At 46.9% G+C, this 23455-nt stretch overlaps 1 protein-coding gene across 32 annotated transcripts in view; it reads left to right on the top strand.

Annotated features, from left to right (window-relative positions):
• Nucleotides 1-23455, top strand: part of SCRIB (scribble planar cell polarity protein) — a 247753-nt gene that overhangs the window by 62201 nt on the left and 162097 nt on the right. For all 32 annotated transcript variants that reach the window (XM_043507163.1, XM_043507170.1, XM_043507166.1 and 29 more), the window contains 2 exons: nt 21853-21942; nt 22378-22455. In XM_043507163.1, coding sequence (XP_043363098.1) covers nt 21853-21942; nt 22378-22455 — 168 coding nt within the window. The remainder of the gene's footprint in view (nt 1-21852; nt 21943-22377; nt 22456-23455) is intronic.

Below are 23455 nucleotides of genomic sequence, written 5' to 3'. Positions count from 1 at the left end.
CTGACCCAGGCCAGCTGCGAGTCTTTTATTGCAATGTAGACAAACCCCCACTGTTGAATCATAGAATCATAGAATATCAGGGTTGGAAGGGACCCCAGAAGGTCATCTAGTCCAACCCCCTGCTCAAAGCAGGACCAAGTCCCAGTTAAATCATCCTAGCCAGGGCTTTGTCAAGCCTGACCTTAAAAACCTCTAAGGAAGGAGATTCTACCACCTCCCTAGGTAACGCATTCCAGTGTTTCACCACCCTCTTAGTGAAAAAGTTTTTCCTAATATCCAATCTAAACCTCCCCCATTGCAACTTGAGACCATTACTCCTCGTTCTGTCATCTGCTACCATTGAGAACAGTCTAGAGCCATCCTCTTTGAAACCCCCTTTCAGGTAGTTGAAAGCAGCTATCAAATCCCCCCTCATTCTTCTCTTCTGCAGACTAAACAATCCCAGCTCCCTCAGCCTCTCCTCATAAGTCATGTGCTCTAGACCCCTAATCATTTTTGTTGCCCTTCGCTGTACTCTTTCCAATTTATCCACATCCTTCTTGTAGTGTGGGGCCCAAAACTGGACACAGTACTCCAGATGAGGCCTCACCAGTGTCGAATAGAGGGGAACGATCACGTCCCTCGATCTGCTCGCTATGCCCCTACTTATACATCCCAAAATGCCATTGGCCTTCTTGGCAACAAGGGCACACTGCTGACTCATATCCAGCTTCTCGTCCACTGTCACCCCTAGGTCCTTTTCCGCAGAACTGCTGCCGAGCCATTCGGTCCCTAGTCTGTAGCGGTGCATTGGATTCTTCCATCCTAAGTGCAGGACCCTGCACTTATCCTTATTGAACCTCATTAGATTTCTTTTGGCCCAATCTTCCAATTTGTCTAGGTCCTTCTGTATCCTATCCCTCCCCTCCAGCATATCTACCACTCCTCCCAGTTTAGTATCATCCGCAAATTTGCTGAGAGTGCAATCCACACCATCCTCCAGATCATTTATGAAGATATTGAACAAAACGGGCCCCAGGACCGACCCCTGGGGCACTCCACTTGACACCGGCTGCCAACTAGACATGGAGCCATTGATCACTACCCGTTGAGCCCGACAATCTAGCCAGCTTTCTACCCACCTTATAGTGCATTCATCCAGCCCATACTTCCTTAACTTGCTGACAAGAATGCTGTGGGAGACCGTGTCAAAAGCTTTGCTAAAGTCAAGAAACAATACATCCACTGCTTTCCCTTCATCCACAGAACCAGTAATCTCATCATAAAAGGCGATTAGATTAGTCAGGCATGACCTTCCCTTGGTGAATCCATGCTGACTGTTCCTGATCACTTTCCTCTCCTCTAAGTGCTTCAGGATTGATTCTTTGAGGACCTGCTCCATGATTTTTCCAGGGACTGAGGTGAGGCTGACCGGCCTGTAGTTCCCAGGATCCTCCTTCTTCCCTTTTTTAAAGATGGGCACTACATTAGCCTTTTTCCAGTCATCCGGGACTTCCCCCGTTCGCCACGAGTTTTCAAAGATAATGGCCAAGGGCTCTGCAATCACAGCCGCCAATTCCCTCAGCACTCTCGGATGCAATTTGTCCGGCCCCATGGACTTGTGCACGTCCAGCTTTTCTAAATAGTCCCTAACCACCTCTATCTCTACAGAGGGCTGGCCATCTCTTCCCCATTTTGTGATGCCCAGCACAGCAGTCTGGGAGCTGACCTTGTTAGTGAAAACAGAGGCAAAAAAAGCATTGAGTACATTAGCTTTTTCCACATCCTCTGTCACTAGCTTGCCTCCCTCATTCAGTAAGGGGCCCACACTTTCCTTGGCTTTCTTCTTGTTGCCAACATACCTGAAGAAACCCTTCTTGTTACTCTTGACATCTCTTGCTAGCTGCAGCTCCAGGTGCGATTTGGCCCTCCTGATATCTTTCCTACATGCCCGAGCAATATTTTTATACTCTTCCCTGGTCATATGTCCAACCTTCCACTTCTTGTAAGCTTCTTTTTTATGTTTAAGATCCGCTAGGATTTCACCATTAAGCCAAGCTGGTCGCCTGCCATATTTACTATTCTTTCGACTCATCGGGATGGTTTGTCCCTGTAACCTCAACAGGGATTCCTTGAAATACAGCCAGCTCTCCTGGACTCCCTTCCCTTTCATGTTAGTCCCCCAGGGGATCCTGGCCATCTGTTCCCTGAGGGAGTCAAAGTCTGCTTTCCTGAAGTCCAGGGTCCGTATCCTGCTGCTTACCTTTTCTTCCCTGCGTCAGGATCCTGAACTCAACCAACTCATGGTCACTGCCTCCCAGATTCCCATCCACTTTTGCTTCCCCCACTAATTCTACCCGGTTTGTGAGCAGCAGGTCAAGAAAAGCGCTCCCCCTAGTTGGCTCCCCTAGCACTTGCACCAGGAAATTGTCCCCTACGCTTTCCAAAAACTTCCTGGATTGTCTATGCACCGCTGTATTGCTCTCCCAGCAGATATCAGGAAAATTAAAGTCACCCATGAGAATCAGGGCATGCGATCTAGTAGCTTCCGTGAGTTGCCGGAAGAAAGCCTCATCCACCTCATCCCCCTGGTCCGGTGGTCTATAGCAGACTCCCACCATGACATCACTCTTGTTGCACACACTTCTAAACTTAATCCAGAGACACTCAGGTTTTTCCACAGTTTCATACCGGAGCTCTGAGCAGTCATACTGCTCCCTTACATACAGTGCTACTCCCCCACCTTTTCTGCCCTGCCTGTCCTTCCTGAACAGTTTATAACCATCCATGACTGTACTCCAGTCATGTGAGTTATCCCACCAAGTCTCTGTTATTCCAATCACGTCATAATTCCTTGACATCACTAGGACCTCCAGTTCTCCCTGCTTGTTTCCAAGGCTTTGTGCATTTGTATATAAGCACTTGAGATAACCTGTTGATCGCCCCTCATTCCCAGTATGAGGCAGGAGCCCTCCCCTCACAGACATTCCTGCCTGTGCTTCCTCCCGGTATCCCGCTTTCCCACTTACCTCAGGGCTTTGGTCTCCTTCCCCCGGTGAACCTAGTTTAAAGCCCTCCTCACTAGGTTAGCCAGCCTGCTGGCAAAGATGTTCTTCCCTCTCTTCGTAAGATGGAGCCCGTCTCTGCCCAGCACTCCTCCTTCATGGAACACCATCCCATGGTCAAAGAATCCAAAGCCTTCTCTCCGACACCACCTGCGTAGCCATTCGTTGACCTCCACGATTCGACGGTCCCTACCCAGGCCTTTTCCTTCCACGGGGAGGATGGACGAGAACACCACTTGCGCCTCCAACTCCTTTATCCTTCTTCCCAGAGCCACGTAGTCCGCAGTGATCCGCTCAAGGTCATTCTTGTCAGTATCATTGAGTAAAGCTTGGGTCTCCCCTCCTCTCTTATCGGGTTCAATGCCCTTCCTTCCTGCTGATTGACGCTGAGCTCCAGGCATGGAGTGTGCTGCTGCTGCTGAAGACGTAGGAGCCCAGGAAATCCCAGCTCTCCTCTCCCTCTACCTGAGGGGGTGTAGCACACCCACTCTGGAGATGGTGAGGTGCTCAGGCCCATGGACTTGGCAGTACTGTCAGCTAGAAAAACCAACCTTCTTACTAGCAAATGGAGCCCAGGGCGCCGGGATCGCTAAATAAATGATCACGGAGTGCAGAAGCAGGTCTTTTGGTGAAATTGCAGGTGGGAGCTTTGAGAGCGGCATGAGGTACTGAATGCCAGGACATCACCACTGGGTATTGCCTGTGTCTTCAGGGTGAGGCTGCTGGAGCAGGGCGTGAACACATTGTTCAGCAGGTGTTCTTGGGCCGGGTTTTCTCTTGGCACCAGTAATGGGCATGTGCTCTGACCTGAAGGATGCTGTGTGCAGGGATGTTCCCCTGGCTCATGGACTCTGCCTGTGGGGCTGAAGTGAGGTCCTGTGCAAGGAAGAAGCCCCATATATAGGCATGACTCCTAATGGGAGCGGCAAGGATTTCTGTGCATTACCCCAGGGGTTATCTTTTTCTCTGGCTGGCACAGAATCCAGGAAGCCCCCACAGCCAGCTGTTGGTCTGTGCTCAGTTGTTCAGCACATAAACTACTTTGTTCCAGACGGATTCTTCAGTCACATTTGGTTTGTTGTCTCCCTATCTTGGGCCCAGGGCAGGACTGGTCCCTACATTGTATTCTACACGGTTGTGTCCAGTCCAGTTTAAATGGCTTGTGTAAAGGAGCTCTTGCTCTTCCACTTGAAGGTGAGAGTCCACTAGCAATGTGTTCCGCCTGTGTGAGATTCTTCCCCTGGTGATGGGGCCCGCCTTCCCCCTCCATCAAGGGAGATGAATCCCTTTTGTGATCCATTTCGCTGCCAGCCCAGGAGGCTTTCCATGCTTTTGAGCCTGACTATCCCTGTACAGAGCAGTCCCTTGCTGCTGCCTCCATGAGCCTCCTGAGGACCTGGCATGTGATGTTGTCAGAAGGCAGCATAAGATCAGTCCAGGTTCAGGGCTGTCTTCTCCAGGGGAGCTCCCTTCGGCCCTCTGCGGCTCTTCCTCTGCCCTCACGTTTTCCATCTGAGGCTGGTGCTAACACTGAACATGCATAACTGATGAAAGTGCCTGAGTCCTGGCTGGCTGTAGTGTGGGACTGGGCTAAGTCCCCGGAGCTTGTGAAAGTCACTAAGGGGTACTGTGCAGGATAGGCAGTGGCTGGGGGGAAGGAGCAGGTTGGGATCCTGAGCTGCTCCCTTTCCCCCTTCTGGGAATAGCTATCTTGAGATGTTTCCCCTGCTTCCCCTTTCCCATGTTCTCTTGGCCCAGTGTGCAATAGGGAGCAGCACCAGGCTGGGGGAGGGACAGTGTAACTTCCAGAGGATGGGAATTCTTAGGTTCAGAGCAGGTGGGACTTGCCTTCAGCCAAAAGTTGTGTCCCTAGGGAAACTACTGCGTGAAGAGAGACGCTGATTGTGTGTGGGCTCATGGAGGTCCTTGGTATCCAGCAGGAAACAGTGGTTTTGTATCTGCAGGGCTGGGCCAGGCCAGGCCAGGACTCACCAATGGCTGTAGTCCTCCAGTGTGTGAGTCACAGCTCTAGCACCTGCATCTGGAAAGGTCAGAGAAAGCAAAACCAAATTTGGACATGAGCCCCATGTGCCTGGCCCGATACCTTGTGGGGTACCAGCCTTGGATCTGCTGGAACAGCCAATGGGAGTGAATCCCAGAGAGGAAGGCCTTCAGCCACCTCCCTTGGCATGTTCAGTCCCAGGAGCAGGAGCATCCCAGAAGGTGGATGAGAGCAGTTCCCAGAGCAGCCAGGGCCTTAAGGATCCTGACTAGCATCTGAGTAGGTCGCCTCCCTGGGAAGTGATCCCAAGGCATGAACAGCTGTGTTCTGCCCCAATTGGTGTTCGCAGGTGGGTGTGAGGACAACCTCAGTCGCAGCCTATTGCAGTAGGTAACAGGCCTGGCTGACCACTGAGGCCTTCACCAGAGAGCTGTGGCATCCTCAGGGAAATGCAGGAACAACAGGGCCAGTGGGAGTGCAAAGCCCCAGAGCATCCTGGAGAGGCAGCTGTCGTCCCCCCCTGAACAGAAGGTGCCAGCATGGCTTCTCCCTCTTCCTGCAGAGCATGTACAGCCCAGTCCCACCCCCTTCTTCCTCTGGCCCACACTGAGCTAGTGCTGCAGTTGTGTGAGGTTCTCTGTCTTGTGCTCTAGAAAGCCAAACCATGTCTGCACAAGCTCTCCAACAAAATGTAATTCCAGCCTAGGAAGGAAAGTTATGAGCAGAGATAGAAGTCAGTGCTGCAGCCTCCACTGCCCCTCCACTCTTCCAGTTCTCACAGTCAGGAATGACGTGCTGGAGGTTCCTTTTAATCCAGGCCAAAGACCATGTGGCTCAGGAGTCCATGGCTATGGATATCTACCCCCACCTCCATGGAGACAACTGTTGGGTCTAGGCAGGCATCTGAGACCAAAGAGAAACAGAAGGACTGCTAGGGGCCACATCTAACCCAGACTTCTGTGTCTTATGGAGCTGGAACCCAGTTTCATAGAACTCTGCCGCTACAGGAAGGATGATGTGTGGTTAAAGCACAAGACTATATGTCAGATATGGATTCTGCTTCTGGCTTTGACCCAGTTCTGAGACCTTGGGCAAGTCCCTTCCCCTCTGTGCTTCGGTTTCCACAGCTGTTTCTTGGAGCTGATGCTGCCCTGCTCCGCGACATGCTGTTTTTGAGGAACCGAAGGGCAAGATATTGCTGTTCTAAGTGGTGAGGCTGCTCTGTTTCAGAGATGTCATCTCAGAAATAAATAAAGGTCCACAGAGTGTGTCTGGACTGAGAATGGCAGCTGGGTGCTCCACCAAAGCCTGTGTAACTGACTCAGGCTTCTTAATCTGGAGACCAGAATCAGAGGAGAGAGGGGTATGAGAGACTGTTTGCTGTCAAGGCCAGGTGTGTGGGGTGCTCCTGGTCACCCATCTGGAACTGCCCCATAGATCTCTCCTCACTAAGGACAGAGCTGAGAACTAGCAGTGTTTGCTGTGCGGCTGGGAGGAGCCTGGCAAGCTTCCTTATTCCTAGAAGAGGCTTTCTCAATAGCACAAGGTGAGCTGCAGAGGACATGCTGGGAATCTCCTGCTGTAGCTAAAGCTGCTAGACAATTTCCGTTCAAACTCTCTGTTCTCGCAGGCTCAGAGCTCCCTGACACACACACCTGAGAGCTGAGATTCTCCACTTTCAGCCTCTGAGTGAAGGTGAATTGAAGCAAAATCCCATCTGGTGTTTTTGAATCAGAAGAAGAGAAAAAGCCAATACTCATTCTCCCCTTTAAAAATAACCTTATCCGTCTTCCTGCAAGGATAGCTCAGAAATGTCACCCTGGATACAAATAATCTCCTTGTGCCGAAGTGCAAGCCCCATGCTGGGCACCACAATTATAAATTTCCCTCTTTGGACCAGACTTCCCATGCCCCCTTTGTCTGGATCCCTAGGGTGGAGTTGTACCTCTGGTGTCTGCCCAGTAGGACCTACAGGCCTGTGGAGGATGCTGCCAGTTTTGGGGAACTTGGGGATACAACTCTTCAGTCCACCCGAACGGGGGGGTTGATTCATAGATATTTTTTTTTTTTGAAGGCCTGAAAGTATAATGCAGGACAGAGACTTTCACTCAGTTACTTCTGTATTGAGCCTAATGATCTGGATATGAGTCAGCAGTGTGCCCTTGTTGCCAAGAAGGCCAATGGCATTTTGGGATGTATAAGTAGGGGCATAGCGAGCAGATCGAGGGACGTGATCGTTCCCCTCTATTCGACACTGGTGAGGCCTCATCTGGAGTACTGTGTCCAGTTTTGGGCCCCACACTACAGGAAGGATGTGGATAAATTGGAAAGAGTACAACGAAGGGCAACGAAAATGATTAGGGGTCTAGAGCACATGACTTATGAGGAGAGGCTGAGGGAGCTGGGATTGTTTAGTCTGCAGAAGAGAAGAATGAGGGGGGATTTGATAGCTGCTTTCAACTACCTGAAAGGGGGTTTCAAAGAGGATGGCTCTAGACTGTTCTCAATGGTAGCAGATGACAGAACGAGGAGTAATGGTCTCAAGTTGCAATGGGGGAGGTTTAGATTGGATATTAGGAAAAACTTTTTCACTAAGAGGGTGGTGAAACACTGGAATGCGTTACCTAGGGAGGTGGTAGAATCTCCTTCCTTAGAGGTTTTTAAGGTCAGGCTTGACAAAGCCCTGGCTGGGATGATTTAACTGGGACTTGGTCCTGCTTTGAGCAGGGGGTTGGACTAGATGACCTTCTGGGGTCCCTTCCAACCCTGATATTCTATGATTCTATGATTCTATGATTTGTGTTTGACTAAAGCAGCTTCCAGAGAAGTATCCATTCTGGATTTGAAGACTTCAAGAGATGGAGAATCCACCACTTCCCTTGGGAGTCTGTTGCAGTGGTTAATCTCTCTTGCTGTTGTGATACAGGAGGGCCAGGGAGCAGTGGTAGAGTGTTCGAGGGGAAATATATAAGATCAAGGATAATTAAGGTGTGCTTCCCTGTAGACTAGGGAGGGTGGTTACAGGTTAATTGGAGCACCTGCAGTCAATTAAGGCCCTGTCAGGTACCTAATAAAACCCCCCTGCTTCAGGCAGACAGAGGAAGGAGAGAGGACTGGAGCTTGGAGGTGTGCTGTGAGACTTGAAAGATCAGAGAACCAAAGTAAGGGAGACTCCCTCCACCAGTGTCTAAAGACCAAAGGTACCCAACCCAAGGGGGAAGAGGGTAAGAACCTGCAGGGATTGAGAGGGGCTGGGTCTCTAAGGAGCAAACACAGATGGCTCCCCCGCTTCCCTTCTTTACAACCTTCCCGGGCCACGAGCGGGGCCCTCGACGGCCCAAGAGCAGGGGCAAGGGGTGGCATATTATCCCCCCGCCAAGAAAAGCACAGGACCCACCATACTAACATCGGCCATTTTTTCACACTGTTTAAAAAAAAAAAAGCCTAACTTCCAATTTGAATTTGTCTGCCTTTAGTGTCTAGCCATTTCAGCCTGGGTCGTCTTGTGCCTTCTTGTGCTAGCTTAAAGAGCCATTTAGTATCAGATATTTTCTCTCCATATAGGTATACGTAGACCGTAATCAAGTCGTCTCTCGCTGTTGTTTTTGATAAGATAAACAGATTGAGCTCTTTACATCTCTCACTGTAAGGCATTTTCTCCAGTCCTAAGATAATTTTTGTGGCCTTTTCAATTTTTGAACATCCTCCTATAAGTGTGGACACCAGAACTGGATGCAGTATTCCATCATTGGTCTTACCAATACCATCCATACAAAATAGCGATTAAAATCACCTTCCTACTCCCTGTCCTTTCTTTGTATACCCAAGGATCATATTAGCCTGTTTTGCCACAATGTCTCACTGGGAGCTCATACTCAGTGCTTGTCTACTATGACCCCTAAATCCTTTTCAGTCACTACCTTGCATGATGCAGTCCCCCAGTCCATAAGTCTGGCATTCACTCAGTGTTCCTAGGTGTATAATTTGGCATTTAGAATACTGTGTGCTGTTCTGGAGCCTGGGCTCAAGAAAGGTTAATTCAGACTGGAATGGGAGTGAGAAGGGCTGCTAGGATGCTCAGGGCAATGGAAAGCTTGTCTCACGAGTAGTCTAAGAGCTTGGCTTGTTTAGCCTAGCAAAGTAAAGGCTGAGAGGGGATCTGATTGCTCTCTATAAATACAACAGGGGGCTAATAACCAGGGAGGGAGAAGAGCTACCTAAGCCAGAACACAATGTTGGTGCAACAACAAATGGGGATAAACTGGTTATGAATAAATTGAGGCTAGAAATTAGAAGTTTCAGAGGAGCGAGATTCTGGAACAACCTCACCAGAGGGAGTAGTGGGGCAAACACTCTAACTAGTTTGAAGATCGAGCTTGTTAACTCTATGGGATGAAGAGAAGATGGCAGGCAGTTTGGGTGAAAGGGACCATGAAATGATCGATTTCATGATTCAAGGGAAAGGAAGGAGTGAGAGCAGCAGAATAAGGACAATCGACTTCAAAAAAAAAAAAAAAGACTTAAACTGAGAGAATTGGGAGGTAAGGTCTTGTGGGAAGAAAATTTAAGGGAAAAAGGAGTTCAGATGAGCTGGCAGTTTCTCAAAGAGACTATATTAAATGCACAACTGTCCACTATTCTGATCCAAAGGAAAGATAGAAAGAATAGTAAGAGGCCAATATAACTCACTCGGGCTTTTTAATTATCTGAAAATCAAAAAGGAGTCCTACAAGAGTGGAAACACGAATTAATTGCTACGGAGGAACACACAAGAATAGCACAAGCAGGTAGGGACAAAATCAGAAGTGCTAAAGCACAAAATGAGTTACACCAGCCAGGGACATAAAAGGCAATAAGAAGAGGTTCTTTAAATACATTAGGAACAAGAGAAAGAAAAAGGGGGAGGGGAAGGAGAGATAACAACTAGGGTTGTCAAGCGATTACAAAAATTATTACGATTAATGGCACTGTTAAACAGTAATAGAATACAGTTTATTTAAATATTTTTCAATGTTTTCTACATTTTCAAATATATTGATTTCAATCATAACACAGAATACAAAGTGTACAGTGCTCACTTTATATTTTCTATTACAAATATTTGCACTGTAAAAAACAAAAGAAACTGTATTTTTCAATTCACCTAATACAAGTACTGTAATGCTATCTCTTTATCATGAAAGTTGAACTTACAAATGTAGAATTATGTACCAAAAAAAACTGCATTCAAAAATAAAACAATGTAAAACTTTAGAAGCCACAAGTCCACTCAGCCCTATTTCTTGTTCAGCCAATTGCTCAGACAAACAAGGTTGTTTACATTTTCAGGAGATAATGCTGGCCACTTCTTGTTCACAATCTCACCTAAAGTGAGAACAGGCGCTTTCATGGTGGTGTTGAAGCTGATGTTGCAAGATATTTACGTGCCAGATGCGCTAGAGTTTCATATATCCCTTCATGCTTCAACCACCATTCCCGGGAACATACATCCATTCTGATGATGGGTTCTGCTAGATAACAATCCAAAGCAGTGCGGACGAATGGATGTTCATTTTCATCATCCGAGTCCGATGTCACCAGCAGAAGGTTGATTTTCTTTTTTGGTGGTTCGGGTTCTGTAGTTTCCGCATCGGAGTGTTGCTCTTTTACCTCCTCCATGCTCAAATTTTGGAAGGCACTTCAGATACTTAAATCTTGGATGGAGTGCTGTAGCTATCTTTAGAAATCTCACATTGGTGTCTTCTTTGTCTTTAGTTAAATCTACAGCGAAAGTGTTCTTAAAGTGAACAACATGTGCAGAGTCGTCATCTGAGACTGCAATAACATGAAATATATGGCAGAATGTGGGTAAAATAGAGCCGGAGATGTACAATTCTCTCCCAAGAAGTTCAGTCAGAAATTTAATTAGCGTATTTTTTTTTAATGAGTGTCATCAGCATGGAAGCACGTCCTCTGGAATGGTGGCTGAAGCATGAAGGGGCATACGAATGTTTAGCATATCTGGCATGTAAATATCTTGCAGTGCTGGCTACAAAAGTGCCATGCGGATGCCTGTTTTCACTTTCTGGTGACGTACATAAGAAGTGGGCAGCATTAGCTCCCATAAATCCAAACAAACTTGTTTGTCTTAGCAATTGGCTGAACAAGATGTAGGACAGAGTGGACTTGTAGGCTCTAAAGTTTTGCGTGGTTTTGTTTGAGTGCTATTGTAGATTTTTTTTGTTACACATTTGTAAGTTGCACTTTCACAACAGAGATTGCACTACAGTACTTGTATGAGATGAATTGAAAAATACTATTTTTTATCATTTTTATAGTGCAAGTATTTGTAATAATAATATAAAGTGAGCACTACACTTTGTATTCTGTTGTAATTGAAACTGATATATTTGAAAATGTAGAAAAACATCTAAAAATATTTAATTTCTATTGGTATTCTATTAACAGGGTAATTTAAAACTGCAATTAATCACAATTAATTTTTTTGAGTTAATCGTGTGAGTTAACTGCGATTAATTGACAGCCCTTCTAATAACGGATGACATCAAGAAGGCCAAGATGTGTAATGTCTATTTTGCTTCAGCCTTCACTAAGAAGCTTAATACTAGATACTCAACACAATTACTATTAACAAGGGGAAGAAATGCAAGCCAAACTAGGGAAAGAACAGGTTCGCTGAAGCAATCTCTGAACTGTCAGCAATTACCTTTGAGAACTCATGGAGGATAGGTGAGGTCTCGACAGCGTAGAAGGGCAAACATAGTACCTGCCTTTAAAAAGGGGAAGACCGAGAACCCAGGGAATTCTAGTCCAGTCAGCCTGACTTTGATACCTCGAAAGAAACTGGAACAAATTATTAAACATTCAGTTTGTAAAAACCTGGAGGATATTAGGGTTATGTAAAATAACCAGCATAGATTTGTCAAGAACAAATTATGCCAAACCAACCTCAGATCCTTCTTTGACAGGTTTCAGAGTAGTAGCTGTGTTCGTCTGTATTCGCAAAAAGAAAAGGAGTACTTGTGGCACCTTAGAGACTAACAAATTTATTTGAGCAAATTTGTTAGTCTCTAAGGTGCCACAAGTACTCCTTTTCCTCTTTGACAGGGTTACTGGCCTAGTGGATGTGGGGAAGCAGCAGAAAGGATGTCTTGATTTTAGTAAGGCTTTTGACAGGCTCAAATTAGAGAAATTTAGTCTAGAATAAATTACTATAAGGTAGGTGTACAAGTGCTTGAAAGACCGCACTCAAATAATAGTTTTAAATGATTTGCTGTCAGACTGGGAGAGTGTATCTAGGGGGCTCCTGCAAGGGTCAGTCCTGGGTCTGGTTCTAATTAATATTTTCATTAATGACTTGGATAATGGAGAGGAGAGTACGCTTATGAAATTTGCAGATTATACCAAACTGGGAGGGGTTGCATGCCCTTTGGAGGACAGAATTAGAATTCAAAACAACCATGATAAATTAGAGAATTGATCCGAATTCAACAAATGAAATTCAGTAAAGGCAATTGTAAAGTACTTCACTTTGGAAGGGAAAATCAAATGTCCAATTACAAAATGGAGAGTAAGTGGCTAGGTGGTAGTACTGCTGAAGAGGAGCTGAGAATTATAGTGGATCACAAATTGAACATTAGTCAACAATGTGATGAAGTTGTGAAAAAGGCTACATTTTGGGTATATTAACAGGAGTGTCATATGTAAGATACAGGAGCTTATTGTTCTGCACTACTTGACACTGATGAGGCCTTAGCTAAAGTATTGAGTCCAATTCTGGGTAAATACATTTTAGGCAAGATGTGAACCAATTGGAGAGAGTCCACATGAGAGCAACAAAAATGATACAAGGTTTAGAAAGGCTAAAAAAAAACCTGGCCCTGTTTAGTCACGAGAAAAGAAGAGTGATGGGGGACCTAATAAGTCTTCCAATATGTTAAGGACTGTTATAAAGAGGACGGTGATCAATAGTTCTCCACATCCACTGAAAGTAGGACAGGCAGTAATGGGCTTAATCTGCAGCAAAGTTAGATATTAGGAAAAACTTTTGCTATCACCATAGATAAACTCTGGAATAGGCTTTCAGTGGAGGTTGAGGAATTGGAGGTATTTAGAACAGGTTCAACAAACACCTGTCAGTGGGGTCTAGGTTTACTTGGTCCTGCCTAAGCAAAGAGGGCTGCACTTGATGTCTCAAGGTCCCTCCCAGCCCTACATTTCTATGATGGAGTTGCCTCTAAGACAGAGGCGGGCAAACTTTTTGTCCTGAGGGCCATATCCGGTTTCCAAAATTGTATGGAGGGCCACTTAGGGGAGGCTGTGTCTCCCCAAACAGCCAGGCGTGGCCTGGCCCCTGCCTCCGACCTTGCCCCCTGACATCTCCCTCAGGACTCCTGCCCCCTCCACCACCTCCTCCCACCAGATCCCCCCACCCCTGACTGCCCCCTGCTGCCACATCCAACCCCCCCATTCCTGACTACCCCCCCGGGACCCCTGCCTCATCCAACCTCCCCGTTCCCTGCCTTCTGACTGCCCTGACCCCTATCCACACCCCTGCCCTCTGACCACCACCCCAAACTCCCCTGCCCTCTATCCAACCCCCTCTGCCCCCTTAGCATGCTGCCTGGAGCACTGGTGGCTGGCGGCGCTACAGCTGTGCCACCCAGAGCACTGGGTCAGGCTGCGGCTCTGCAACTGTGTTGCCCAGCTGCCCAGAACTTTGCGCTGGTGGTGCAACGTGCTGAGGCTGTGGGGGAGGGGGACAGCAATGGAGGGGCCGGGGACTAGCCTCCTCGGCCAGGAGCTCAGGGGCTGGGCAAGAGGGTCCCATGGGCCGTAGTTTGCCTACCTCTGTTCTAAGACCAAAGGACTGAATTTGACACAGGAGGTCCTTATGCAGTAACTTTTATCAGCCAAACTCGTAAGCATATCAAATAATGAAATCGGGTTTGTTTGACAAGACCAGTTTTCCATAAAACCATGTCAGCTTCTATTAGTTATATTTCTATCGTTAATTCTTTATTGAATAAATCCCATATTAGCTTTGTTGCTCAGTATTGTTGTTGGGCTAACTGGCCTGTAATTACCTGTGTCATCTGCTTGCCTTCTCTGAATATTGGCATGACATTTGCACTCTTCCAATCTACTAGAATTTCCTCAGTATTCCAAGATTTATTAAAAATTAACATCAGTGGGCCAGACATCTCCTCAGCCAACTTTTTTAATACACTTGGGTGCAAGTTTTGCAGACCTGCTGATTTAAAATTGTTTATTGTAGATGCTGTTCAACATTCTACTTAGTTACTAATGGACTGGAATGTACTTTATCATCCTTATGTAATAAGAGTATATCATTCCTTCACTTCCCTCCCCCCACCCATCCCTGCACAGGACTAGATCTAGTGCGGTGGGGGCAGCTCTGGGGGCTTTCAGTTTAGGCAGTGAATGGGGTAAGTGTCTTCAAGAAACAAAGCTTTCTCAGGGTCTGGTCCCAGACTGGAAAAAACTTCCACGGAACTAAGGATTATTATAGATCTCCCAACCTTCTGCTCTGTGTCCCAGGTACACTCGGCCAGTTAGCTTTCTCTAACATAAACGCAGTGCAACGTTTTTTTAAAACCCTAGACTGTGCAAAACATGCTACTGTACACACAGTTCTACCCTGGGGGGAGAATGAGAGAAAACGAGCTACACATGACCAATGTTGTTCATGTCACTTAATGCACAAGTGGTAGGTACTCAGATACTATGGTGTTGAGGGTAGTATAAGAATATGCAACAGTGGTGCAGCTGTCTTGCTGTAGCACTTCAGTGTAGACACTGTCTCTGCCTATGGGAAGGATTCTCCTGTTGGAATAGTAATCTACCTCTCCATGAGGCGGTTGCTAGCTTGATGGAAGAATTTGTGTTGTCTACACTGAGGGTTAGGTCGATATAGCTACATCTCTCAGGAGTGTGGATTTTTCACACACACACAGCTGTAGCTATGCCAATGCAAATTCCTAGTGTAGATCAGGCCTAAGAATCTGCATAGAATAGAACAGTGTCAAAATCTTGGGACTAAGACGCTGGCCTGTGTCTCAGAACCAGGCACTAAAAAAATCCCCTGAAATAGGAGGTTTTATCTCCCTTCCCAAACTTTTTTCTTTACATCAATGGATATTGTAACCATATACATGTCTAATTGCTCTTTGAATCTTATAAGTTCTTAGTCTGAGAGAGACATCCTGTAGCAGTGAGTTCCTCAGTTAAATTACATGTGGTGAGAGACAATATTTTCTTTTATAACTGAATTAGCTACCTTCCAATTTCATTGTATGTTCCTTTATTGTTGTGAGACAGGGAAACAGAAACTCCTCTTCCTTCTCTAAGCCATTATTTTACATACTTTGATCATATCCACTGTGATTTGTCTCCTTTCTAAAATAAGCAATCCTATTTTTCTCATTCTCCTTTCATATACAATGTTTTCCATACTGCTAATCGTGAGCTTGGACAAGTCACTTCCCCAACTATTCCTCAGTTCATCTACAAGAACCAGTGGAACAATTTATCAAGTGCTGTGGTAAATTCTCCATCACTTGAATTCTTTACATCAAGATTGAATGTTGTTCTAAAAGACACTCTCGTTCAACTACAAGTTACTGGGCTGGATGCGGGAGTCCCTGGGTTTGAGGTTCTCTGGTGTGTGCTATACAGGAGGTCAGCCTATAGGAACATAGTGGTCCTTTCTAGCCCTAAATTTCTTGAACTTGCCATGTAATGGAGAGGCCTAGACTTGTCTCCCATACAGAGTTGGACACTTGCTATTGTCTGGTGAGCCTGCCCCCTCCTCACTGTGTCATCTGAGCATCCTTCCTTGTGGGGCAACCTCAGCTTGCAGGCATTATGAGCTTGTCATCCTCTCTAATTAGCACTGTTCCCTGCTTCCCTTGCTGCTCAGAGTGACCCTGAGAGCCGCTCTGATATTTCCATCCATCAGACTTTTTCCTCCTCCTGCTTTGCCCCCGTACCCCTGCACTGAATTCCAAAGGGCTCTAACAAACAGCTGGGGGCATGGAGCTCCCCACTTGTTCCTTAGGGAGATTATAAACAAGACCTCAGAATATCGAAAACCCGGCAGAGCATGATGATTGGGATTTCTCAAGCCTACAGGTTAGCATGTAACAATAGGTCCACAGTGCTGTCATGAGCAGGAGCAACAGAGCCCAGGAGCTTAGGTACCTGCAGGCTTTTAGTAACATAAGGATTGCACTGAGTTTGGAACAGAATAGTTTTGTACCACAACTAAATTTATTTACACTCAAGTGTACACAACAGTTATAATTGTATTATCTTTTAACTCTAGCCCCTCCCCAATAAAAGAAAAGTTGTCCCTGCCCCTGGAGCGGCTTTGAGGAGATCTGCAGGGATGCCCCTAGGCACCCAGTATTGAACCCAGATCCTGGCCTTATTAGATGCTGCTCTCCATTACTGGCTCATGCGGGCTGTTGTGCTGCTCTCCCTCCCCTTAGTGCCAGTTTGAGGGAGGAAGATTAGCTGGCTCTTCCCTTCCCTGCTCACCAGCCCTTTATTATGAATGTTCCCTACAAACCAAGAACAAGAGTGATAGTGCAACACAACCTCTAAAAGGAATAAAGAATATAGTGTACAGCTGCACAGCAGGTGGGAGGTGTGATTCAAAGTGTGGGTAGACATACATATGGGGGGGTGTTATTCAAGCTACTGCAGTGGCTCTCAGCTCTTCCAGATTACTGGAGTCTGATTTGTCTTGTGTACTCTCAAGTTTCACCTCACTTAAAAACGACTTGCTCACGAAAGTGTCACAGCACACGATTACTGAAAAAATGTGTACTTTCTTATTTTTATCATATAATTATAAAATAAATCAATTGGAATATAAATATTGTACTTAAATTTCACTGTATAGTATATAGAGCAATATAATCAAGTCACAATTAAATTTAAGTGCTTTTTATGCAGCCAGTTGTAAAACTATCTATAAGGCAAATATCTATGAGTTGTTATACCCCCTGGAAGACCTCTGAGTATCCCTGGTTGAGAACCACTGAGCTATTGCCTAAAATAGTGTGGCCATGGCCACACTGACGTTGCCTCAGGCCAGACACCCAAGTATATACCTGGCTATTTAAGTGGGATTGTTCTCTGAAAACATCTGTTCAGTGTGCAACAGCAGTCAAAAAAGCTAAGAGAATATTAGGAACCATTAGGAAGGGATAGATAAAACAGCAAATACAGTGCCACTATATCAATCAACGGTATGCCCACACCTTGAATACTGCGTCCTGTTCTGGTTGCCCCATTTCAAAAAAGTTAGAATTGGAAAAAGTACAGAGAAGGGCAACAAAAATGATTTAGGGTTATGGAACAGCCTCCATAGGAAGGGAGATTAAAAAGATTGGGACTGTTGGCAAAGAGAAGCCTAAGGGTGGAAATGCTAGAAGTCTATAGAATCTAAAACTTGCAGAGAAAGTGAATAGGGACTTGTCATTTATCCCTTCATGTAACACAAGAACTAGGGGTCACCCAATTAAATTAATAGGTAGCAGGTTTAAAACAAACAAAAGGAAGTATTTCTTCACACATCACACAGTCAACCTGTGGAACTCATTGTCATGGGATGTTGTGAAGGCCCAAAGTATAACTGGGTTCCAAAAAGAATTAGCTAAATTCATGGAGGATAGGTTTATCAATGGCTATTAGCCAAGATGGTCAGGGACATAACCCCACGCTCTGGATGTTCCTCAACCTCCGAATGCCAGAAGCTGGGGAGGGGGAATGGATCACTTGATAATTGTCCTGCTCTGTTCATTCCCTCTGAAACATCTGGCACTGGCCACTGTCAGAGACAGGGTACTGGCTAGATGGACCATTGGTCTGACCCAATAGGGCTGTTCTTATGGGTAGAGTTGGAAATTCCCTACCACATCCCATTTCTGGGGCCAGGGCAGGATCACTCACTTCTGTTTAGCTTTTCGATAGTTTGCTTTAGTCTAGTTCAAAACAGCCCAAGCGATAAGCTCCCACCTCTCCACTGATCACACACTTCTGATATTTTCAGCCTGTCATCATGTCCCCTTTAGTTGTTGCTTAGCGAAGCCAGACATATTTAGCTCTTCTAATCTCTCCTGGTGAGTCAATCTTTCTGGCCCCTGAGCTGCTTCTCTGAGCACCCTCCACTCCTTCAGTATCTCACCTGGAATCCAGAGCTGAATGGATAAGGACTTTCCCCTCCCTGTCCCAGGCAGATGTCGGATTGAGGGACCTGAACCTGAGCACAGGATCCTTGTGGGGGGGGGGGGTAGTGTCTCTCCAGAGCTGGAGAGAGAAGAGACTGGCCCCTCCCTGCTCACACTATCCCATTGGGCTTTTCTAGCTGCTTTACCCCACTGCAAACTCTGGTCTAACTCACTGCTGCCGCCCCATCTTGATCTGGTGGCTGCCTCTATGGTCCAAAAAAGAAAAGGAGTACTTGTGGCACCTTAGAGACTAACAAATTTATTTGAGCATAAGCTTTTGTGAGCTACAGCTCACTTCATTGGATGCATTCCGATGAAGTGAGCTGTAGCTCACGAAAGCTTATGCTCAAATTTGTTAGTCTCTAAGGTGCCACAAGTACTCCTTTTCTTTTTTGCGAATACAGACTAACACGGCTGCTACTCTGAAACCTGTTTCTATGGTCCAAGAATCTCCTTTCCATTCGGAATCTGGGGTTTGCTTTCTCCCTCCTGGGATATATGTGCTGTCTGTATCCAGGTTGAATCTCACTCGGTTATTTCCTGCTATGATCTCTAGCCCCTCTAGGCCCCATGTTGCTTTCACTTACTGTAGAATTAGTTGCAGGGGAGGGAGGGTTTTTCCCCCTACTTATAGTATTAATGGCAGTGGCTTAAGACTTACAGAGTTTAAGGCCAGAGGGCCCATTATAACATCTAGTGTAACCGTCTGTATATCACAGGCCACTGAATTTCACCCAGTTACCCCTTTATTGAGCCCTGTGACTTGTGTTTGACTGAAGCATCTGTTCCAGAAAGTCATCCAGGATTGGGACACAAGAAGAGACAGAGAATCCACCACGTCCTTTCATAGTTTATTCTAGTAATTAATCACACTAACTTTTAAACATTTGTGCCTACTGTCTAAGTTGAATTTGTCTGACTTCAGCATCTGGTCATTGGTTGATTTTCTACCTTTCTCTGCTCGATTAAAGTGCCCTTTAGTATGGTATTTTCTCCCCATGATGGTACGTATACATGGTAATCAACCCTTGTTCTCAGTCACTTTTGTAAACGGATTGAGCTCTGCAAGTCTCCATGTCAGGCATTTTCTCCAGCTCTTGAATCATCGTTGTGGCTTTATTCTGCACCCTCTTCAATTTTTTTAAAACATTTTTTCAAACATGGATACCAGAATTGTATCAGGTATTCCCGTATCAGTCTCACCAGAGCCATACAGAGGGTAAAATCATCTCCCTACTCTCTACTCCCTGTTTATACATCCAAGGATCATGTTAGCCCTTTTTACTCCAGCATCCCACTGGGGGCTCATGTTCTGTTGCTTATCTGCTATGGCTCCATCGTCCTTTGGAGTCACGGCTTTCTAGGATGTAATTCCCTTCTCTGTAGGTATGGCCTGCATTCCTGGTTTATACTGTATAACTTTGCATTTGTTGGCTATAATAAAAAACATTTTATTTGAGTGGACCCAGGTTACCAAGGCAGCCAGATCAGTTTGTATCGCTGCTCTGTCCTCATAGATTAGCAGAATTTAAGGCCAGAAGGGACTATTAGATCATGTAGTCTAATCTATATATCACAAGGCCTTAAAGTTCACTCTGTTATCGGTATATGGAGCCCAATAACTTGTGTTTGGCTACAGCATTATTTGCCACTCCTCTAATCTTTGACTCATCCATCTATTATAGCAGTAGTGAGTTTATATTTACTTGCACATCGTTGATAAACATGCTGAATAGTTTTAGACCAAGTATTGATCCCTAGGGAACGCCACTAGAAACACCCCCATTAGATAATTCCCCATTGATCTGTCAGCTGATTTTCAATCCATTTGGCCTGTGCTCTTGAGATTAGTATAGCAAGACACCATGGCTGGAGGCTGCACAGGGTTCATTTCTGTTAGAACCAGAACGGGAGCAGAAATACAGGAAAGCAAGAAAAGGGCAGAGGAAACCGAGAGAGAGCAGAGACAGAGACCCCATTTGCCTAGTGACTTACTGGGCTGTAAACATTCAGTGACTGATCAGGCAGCTTTCCAGAGGCCATGTCTCTCAAAGCACCATGGAACTTAAACATATGGTAGCCGCAAAGTAACTTCAGTTCATAAAGTCGAGTTCTGCACACACTGCTAACATCATGCATTGAGCTGCAGCTGGAGCTGAGTGAAGTGGACTTTTCCAAGAACTCCAGGGTCCCTACCCCTTGCACCTTTCCTACCCCAGGCAGGCAAGATTCAATGGTTCCCTTGCCATGACATATCTCTGAGGAGCACCTAGCAGGGACCATACCAGAGACAGGCTACCAGAGGAGGTGGCCCAAATCTGCTCTGGCCTCCCACCTCAGTGCAGTCTCTGGGGATGGCCCCAGCTGTGTGTGCTCTTAGAGCCTGATGCCTCTGCAGCAGCCTTTCTCTGCTCTAGACTTTGTTTCCAGAGAAGTGACATCTGGAGGGCAGCAAATTTCTTCCCATTTCCTTCCTCCCCCACCAGCACCCTTCTCTACCCGGGGGGTCTCTGTGCATTTCCATCACCACTGCCCAATGGGCTGTCCTCACCTGGCTCCTTGGGCCTGTGGCGCTCAGTGAGCCCCAGGAACACCTCCTTCCTTCCCTGTCACTGTGGGCGTGTGAGCCGAGCACCTCTCCACACAGCGCTTTCTGCTGGCCATGGATTTAGGCACAGCCAGCTGAGGCCCAGACACGTGCAGAGTGCTCTCAGGGCTAGGGAGAGTGCTAAGCAGGTGGGGTGGGGGGAGTGGGAGAGCAGAGAGGGAAGGAAGCTGTTGAATGTCTCAGTCAGAATCCTGAGTCTGCCTGACCCTGAGGAGAGAAGAGGAGGCAGCCACCCCATCCTGTTTGCAGCCAGTAGGGCAAAAGGGGTAATTTGATCAGAGCCATGCACTAGGGTTGCTCTGTGTATGGGAGCCAAGTGCAGGCAATGTTAGGGTCAGGTGGGGCCCTTAATTTCACAGCACCTGCATAGAATTGGACCCCAAAGGAAAGGAGACCAAGATATGATTGGGAGGTGGTACAGGCAGCGTCCCTGGTTCCTGTCACTCGCCATTTGGCTCAATTCCACACCTTGCCAACTGCCCAGCTCCTGTTCAGTCACCCCTGACTTCCCCAAGTCCCCCCAACTGCTGCTCAGTCCCCCCATCCCACCCCGAGTCTCCTGCCCACACCCACTGCTTTTCAGTTTGCTGTGGTGTTGGCCTCACTGTCTGATATGTTTGTCGCTGGCAGGTTGGGGCTTGGGCTAAAGGTTAGGGACAGATCCATGGAAAAGGGGCTGACCAGCTGACTGGTGCCATGGCTTTGGGCACTAACAGCTAGATGTGGCCACCACCCCATCCTCCATCAGCCCTTCTGCTTTGCACAAATACATGAGCAGCCCTGTACACACTTAAACGAAACTCGCAGTCATATTCCTGTGTGCTGGTATGTATGCCAGCTTGCATGCGCTCTTGTGCCCACCACCCTCCTTACTCCCACAGCTGTTTTTATGGCAGCTGTTCTGCACTGAGCTGTGATCTGTTTCCATTTTGCTTGCAGCTGACCCTGACTATCCTGCGGCAGACAGGGGGGCTGGGCATCAGCATCGCAGGGGGCAAAGGCTCCACTCCCTACAAAGGTGATGACGAGGTAAGGAGCTGGGCTGCCCAAGCCAGGAAGTGCCTGCCTGCTCTCGGGCAGGATCTGTCTATCTAGAACTGAGGTGTGCCCCATCATGGCAGTGCCTGACCCCTGTGTGTACTGGGCCTGCTCTGTGGATGTGCTGGGGGCACATAGGGCAAGGCAGGGCTAGCCTTAGACCCTCTTGGAAGCAGGAGTCTGGTAGGACTGAGCAAGGGGGAAAGTGTCACCTCTGGAATGTGCATTCTGGGCTGAACCACCAGCACTTCCCTGTGGTCACAGTGTAGTAACCAGAGACAGCTCCACCCCTGGGCCTGGGCGTTCCCCTCCCAATAGCATACACCCCCAGGAGGGGGAATTCCTCCCTCTATGCTCCCCCAGTAACATCAGCTCCTGGGGTGAAGGGCCTGTTCTCCTCTTGCTAACATAATGTTTTGATTCCAGGGCATCTTTATTTCCCGTGTGTCGGAGGAGGGCCCTGCAGCCCGAGCAGGAGTCCGAGTTGGGGACAAGCTCCTGGAGGTAAGAGCCCAGCTTCTGTGAAATGGAAAGGTATAATGCTGGGGGTGCTGATTGTGGGCTGCAGGTGTGGCTCCGATATCTGATTATGAAGATTATTATTTCATAGAATCATAGAGTATCAGGGTTGGCAGGAACCTCAGGAGGTCATCTAGTCCAACCCCCTGCTCAAAGCAGGACCAATCCCCAACTAAATCATCCCAGCCAGGGCTTTGTCAAGCCTGACCTTAAAAACCTCTAAGGAAGGAGATTCCACCACCTCCCTAGATAACCCACTCCAGTGCTTCACCACCCTCCTAGTGAAAAAGTTTTTCCGAATATCCAACCTAAACCTCCCCACTCCAACTTGAGACCATTGCCCCTTGTTCTATCATCTGGTACCACTGAGAACAGTCTAGATCCATCCTCTTCAGAACCCCCTTTCAGGTAGTTGAAAGCAGCTATCAAATGCCCCCTCATTCTCCTCTTCTGCAGACTAAACAATCCCAGTCCCCTCAGCTTTTCCTCATAAGTCATGTGCTCCAGCCCCTAATTATTGTTGTTGCCCTCCGCTGGACTTTTTCCAATTTTTCCACATCCTTCTTGTACTGTGGGGTCCAAAACTGGACACAATACTCCAGATGAGGCCTCACCAATGTCGAATAGAGGGGAATGATCACGTCCCTCGATCTGCAGGCAATGCCCCTACTTATACAGCCCAAAATGCTGTTAGCCTTCTTGGCAACAAGGGCACACTGTTGACTCATATCCAGCTTCTCGTCCACTGTAACCCCTAGATCCTTTTCTGCAGAACTGCTGCCTAGCCCTTCGGTCCCTAGTCTGTAGCGGTGCCTGGGATTCTTCAGTCCTAAGTGCAGGACTCTGCACTTGTCCTTGTTGAACCTCATCAGATTTCTTTTGGCCTATTCCTCTAATTTGTCTAGGTCCCTCTGTATCCTATCCCTACCCTCCAGTGTATCTACCATTCCTTCCAGTTTAGTGTCATCTGCAAACTTGCTGAGGG

This window comes from Dermochelys coriacea, chromosome 2, assembly GCF_009764565.3.
Source record: "Dermochelys coriacea isolate rDerCor1 chromosome 2, rDerCor1.pri.v4, whole genome shotgun sequence".
In the NCBI taxonomy this organism is placed as follows: domain Eukaryota; kingdom Metazoa; phylum Chordata; order Testudines; family Dermochelyidae; genus Dermochelys; species Dermochelys coriacea.
The sequence above is the reverse complement of the archived record's forward strand: the minus strand, read 5'-3'. Positions and strand labels throughout refer to the sequence as shown.